The sequence below is a fragment of the Aptenodytes forsteri genome, unplaced genomic scaffold (assembly GCF_000699145.1).
Source record: "Aptenodytes forsteri isolate BGI_AS27 unplaced genomic scaffold, ASM69914v1 Scaffold9, whole genome shotgun sequence".
Taxonomy (NCBI): Eukaryota; Metazoa; Chordata; class Aves; order Sphenisciformes; family Spheniscidae; genus Aptenodytes; species Aptenodytes forsteri.
The window spans coordinates 524,664-529,770 of NW_008796217.1; the positions used below are offsets into that span (position 1 = coordinate 524,664).

General features: G+C 41.8%; 1 protein-coding gene across 1 annotated transcript in view; it reads right to left on the reverse strand.

The window, feature by feature from the left end:
• The window catches only part of FKBP14 (FK506 binding protein 14), an 8,224-nt gene extending 3,123 nt beyond the window's left edge, over positions 1 to 5,101 (reverse strand). The window contains exons 1-2 of the mRNA XM_009288641.2: positions 4,968 to 5,101; positions 2,982 to 3,133 (exon numbers count right to left, since the gene is read on the reverse strand). Of these exons, the coding sequence (XP_009286916.2) occupies positions 2,982 to 3,133; positions 4,968 to 5,026 (211 nt within the window). The 5' untranslated portion in view covers positions 5,027 to 5,101. The remainder of the gene's footprint in view (positions 1 to 2,981; positions 3,134 to 4,967) is intronic.
• Between the last annotated feature and the right edge of the window lie 6 nt (positions 5,102 to 5,107).

A 5,107-nucleotide genomic window follows, 5' to 3' on the forward strand; every position in this document is an offset into this window, starting at 1 on the left:
GCTGGTGAAGGGTCTGGAGAACAAGTCTTCTGAGGAGCGGCTGAGGGAACTGGGGTTGTTTAGCCTGGAGGAAAGGAGGCTGAGGGGAGACCTCATCGCTCTCTACAACTGCCTGAAAGGAGGTTGTAGCGAGGTGGGTGTTGGTCTCTTCTCCCAAGTAACTAGCGATAGGACGAGAGGAAATGGCCTCAAGTTGCACCAGGGGAGGTTTAGATTGGACATGAGGAAAAATTTCTTTACTGAAAGAGTGGTTAAACATTGGAACAGGCTGCCCAGGGAAGTGGTTGAGTCCCCATCCCTGGAGGTATTTAAAAGACGTGTAGATGAGGTGTTTAGGGTCATGGTTTAGTGGGCATGGTGGTGTTGGGTTGACAGTTGGACTCGATGATCTTAGAGGTCTTTTCCAACCTTAATGATTCTATGATTCTATTTCAGAGCATAGCCTGGACCCTGAGCAGCCCTTACAGCACATATGCAACTTTAGATGCAACTAGTTTTGTTAGAGACTAGTATATGTTGATATGAGCTCATATTCAGCAATCGTCATCACAGGGTTGTGAGACAACGTTCTTGAATCTTTCTTTCATGGTCAGAGCCAGACAGAGTGCTAGTGCAAAACAGTGAAGGAGACAGTACAGCCAGCCAGGTGGCCACTACTGCAACATACAGCCAAGATAGATGGACAGGGTAGCAAGAAGGTAGAGATCAGTCCCCCTGATACACCATAACCCCACCAGTCTCCAAATTCCTCTCCACTGCCAATTGACACCTTGTACCCGCTATTCTGCCACTGGAAAAACTCTTCTTGCAGAGAATGACAGAAGGGCAGCAATGCTGTCAGTATCCCATAGCTGTCTCTGGACTGTCACACAAAGCACTGAGCTATTTCCAAATACACAGCAGAAGCTAAGTGTATAAATCTGCTAAAAAGACGTGTTGGCATCATTCCATTTTTGATGCAAGTGAACAGACTGATAATTTCCTAATAGTGCCAAAGACCATCCCCTCCCCGCCCCCCCCTAATTTCAGTTTATCAGGCATTGGCTTTTACAATGGTGTGATATGCCTTCACGCTGATGGCTGAAGCTACTGTCAAAGACCTTCTAGTACAACACTTTGCTCCTTATATATAGAGAGGCTGAATAGGACCAAATATATTTCTATATTGGATGGCAGCACCCCAAGAAAATATTCCTGTGCCTTAAGAAGATAGGGAAAAAACCCCAAACTAATCCACACCTACTATTTTGGAGCTATGGTGTTAAATACACCCTGAGCTGCAGCAACAAATGGGCTTGTACATTTCTGGGATGAATAAATGTGCAGAAACTTCTGGAAATACAGGGCACGGTGGCCTGCTTAGAGTTTGGAACACAGGTAATTTTTCAGAGTGTTACAGAAAAAGGCATCTGACTCATCATTCAAGTCAGACAGCAAGCAAGGGACCAGGTGGGAGGCTAGTGAAATTATGTGCATTCAGAGGAAAGCGTGAAGAATGTGGAATAATTCTGTCTTCAAGGGCATCATGTGAAGATAGCAACATAATTATGTTCAAATACTTCAAAGTTTTCCTAAAGCAAGTAATTTCTTACAGCAGCTAGCAGTGTTTACTTGTTCAGCCTTGCACTAAACACACGAGGTGAAGCTTGCAAGTCTTTGAAGAACAACTGTACTGCTTTACATATTAATCAAGGCAATTAGGCCTGTGATGACTACCTGAGTGCTGCAACATTTAGTATCTTTTCGTGGAGAAGTTTACAGCTGTGCCCTGCATATGGTCGACTAACTGACCACCACAGGTTCCCTGTTCTCTACTAGAAACGTGATTACTTCTAATACTATCTCTTGAACTCCAAACCACGGCTTCTAGAAATAGATGTTTTAAAAGGATACTTTCAAGAAAGGAGGGTATGGAATATGCTTGTATGTATGGAGTACTACTTAGCCTATGTTCAGCCCTACTTGCCAGAAGATACAGACATGTAAACACTCATTCTTAAAATGGTCTTAGATTAAAGGGAGAGGACAGTAGCAGGAAGGATTATACCTTCCAAGACATTTATCCTTTTTGCTTTGAAAGCTTGCATTACCTTAGGTCATTTGTGATAACTGTTGTCATGACAAAAATATTCTAATAATTGCTCAAAAAAGTTAACTAAAACAAACCCCATAAGCAGAAAAAGTAACCTTCCTGCATCTTTCAAACTGTCACTCATTTAACTGCAAATTGCAGATCTGGCCCTCCCGTTAAAATAGGAATCTGGAAATGTTTGAAAGGAAAACGCCCAAACACCATCAGTAGTAGACAGGTTGAGAAAACACTACAAACAATGTTTTTATCTGTCTGTACATCATTCAATACATTATCAGTGGATGCCAGCATGACTGTCCATGTACCAGCATATCCTACTGTGGATAATAGGGACCACTGCCCAAACTGAAAATAGCTAAAAGAGGAAAAGAATTAAATGTCCCTATATGGAAACAAATGGTGACTTTTCACTGTATCAGCTAAGAACTGGTAGGGCAGCAGTACAGGGAAATTATTCAGGTTCTAAAAGAAACCTGCAAACAAGAACAAGGCTTGCACATGCACATTCATGAAGTATTACCACAAACACAGATGCAACAGCCAAAAAGCCAACTGTTACCTAAGCAACCACTTCCAGCTTGACTGTAAAAAGGAAAGGAAAAAAAAAGCAGAGCACTGTTGAGCACAGCACTAACAGAAAAGACACTCAGAGCATACAGCACAGCAGCTACCATCAATTCCTGTCTTTTCCTGCATTCACCATGTAACTACTTAATGGTTATTTCTGCAGAAAATAAATTTGTGAGAAGAGCACCTGACGCCATCAATTTTTCTTATTTAATGGAATCAGCCTGGAAAGCTTGAAAGCCTGCTAACCTCTTAGGCCAAGAACAGTAAAATAGAGAGATTAAAGACAATTAAAGTATGGGAAGGACTTCAGGTGTTTTACCTTTCCCTTCTTTTCCATAAGCAAGGGCTGGTGGAATAGTTAGCTTCCGCTTCTCTCCCACACACATGTCCTTCAAACCTTTGTCCCATCCTTTGATAGCTTCCCTTATGCCAAGTGTAAACCACATAGGTTGACCATTGTTATGCTTGTGACTGGAAAAGAATGGAATAAACCACTTAGTCTGTAGACAGCAAGTTCCATAAACATTCTGCACATGGAGCAGACGGAAGATGCTCACAGCATAGATATATGATTAAAAACACACCGCTATTTGGCACCTTGGCATTTCTTAAATGAAAGACCTAGACTTCTAAAGTCTTTAAAACTTATGCCTTGCATGACAAGGTTCCTTAAGAAGTGGAAAAAAATAAAACATCTCCTCCATGGTGCGTATATGACAACACTCAGCAACCTGGATCCCCACACCTTCACTTCCCTGATAACCTATTTCCACTTTGAAACTGATCAGACCAGAAAGGCATTTCTACTTAAAAAAAGTCTACATTCAAGGCCATGCATATTCTTTGGTAAATTGCAAATCAAGAACCAGCTTGGTCATGATTACAATGTACCTTATAAAATGCTTAGAAAAAAAATCAGCCACATCTCTTCCAAAAAAAGCCATTAGGAAAAAAAACAACTACACAACAGATAGTCTAGAAAAACAGAAAAAAATGCATGCAAAACATTCAAGTTTAAAATAGGCAGACAAGCCCCTTTTCCAATTTAACCAGGTGGTACACCCGGACTACTTTCACTCTACTGACAGACACAGAATTTAAAAGCTCGATTTACTAGTCGTGCAGGAAAGGTGCTTAAGAAGAAAACAGAGCACTTACAGAAGTTAGTCAGCAGCAAAAACTTAAGAGTGTCACTAGAACTCCTTTTAGAGAGGCAGGTTAACTACAAGAGAAAATTAGTGAGATTTTAGTTTAAATTGTCTGCAAGAGCATAAATATGCAAAACATTGTCTTTTTTTTTTTTTAAATATGTTCCACAAAAGTAGACTTCAGACATAGCCTACAGATACTTGAGCATTTTGCTGTCTCCCACTATTAGCACATCGTTGATGTTTTATAGGAAAGGCAACATTAGCAAGTCGTTGCAGGCTGTTAGCAGACTCCCTCCGAATTTCTGGCTCTTCCTCCTACTTGCATTACTGTGGCTCTGGTATGTTGATTTGTCTGGTCGGGGGCAGGTGAAGAATATGCCGTTTCAGTAATGAAAAGGTATCCTTGTGCTGCCAGTAGTGTAAGGATATATATAACGTGGTTTTTTTTTGAATTAGAGGCAGACTTACCCTAGAAGTTTGCTTTAGAAACCAGACAAATCCATGCATAGCAGAAGACTCATTAAACCGCTGAGATCATATACCAAAACCTGTGTCTGAATTGCAGAAGAGGATGCCTAACATCCCCATCTTTTAACAAAGACCACACGGCTCTACTTTCTACAGACTAACAAGAAAACAAAAGCTAAACAAGATTTATTTTATAGCAGCAATCTGGCAGAGGGAAAGGAGATAAGCTTACTGTTAGTGTTCGTCTTCAACAGCGTTGTGAGTCAGTGCTTCCTAAACTGTCGAAGTATAAAGGCAAACCAAACTTTCTGAAAATAGGTGGCGGTGGAAAGGGTCCCATACACAAATTTGTGCAGCGTTATTTAAGCTATTTTAATTCAGTAACAAATAAAATCTAGGGCACGCTATGAACATGCATGCATTGCTTTTGTTTCCTTGCACACTGGTAAACGCAAGTTTGGGGCGTTTTTGGAGGGAGGGGTAGTTGCAAAAATAAAATAAAAAGCCATCCGCCCTCAACAAAACACTCCTCAGAGAGCTATTTCGCAGATAGACTGCGGGCCACTGTAAGGGGTCCACATTTAGGAAATCACCTACATTAATATACATATATACAGATGTATTTCCCCGCGCAAGCTTAGCCACCAGCCTGCCCGAAGGCGCGCCGCCCGGGGCGAGCTACTTACGTGGAGTGAAACATGGAGCCGTCCCTCTCCAAGTAGCCCTCGTAGTGAACCAGCATCATGTCCCCCCACTTGGTCCTCCTGTGGCAGAGGAACGGCTTCTGCAGCACCTCCACCTTCACGTCAGCCGCGGGGATCAGCGC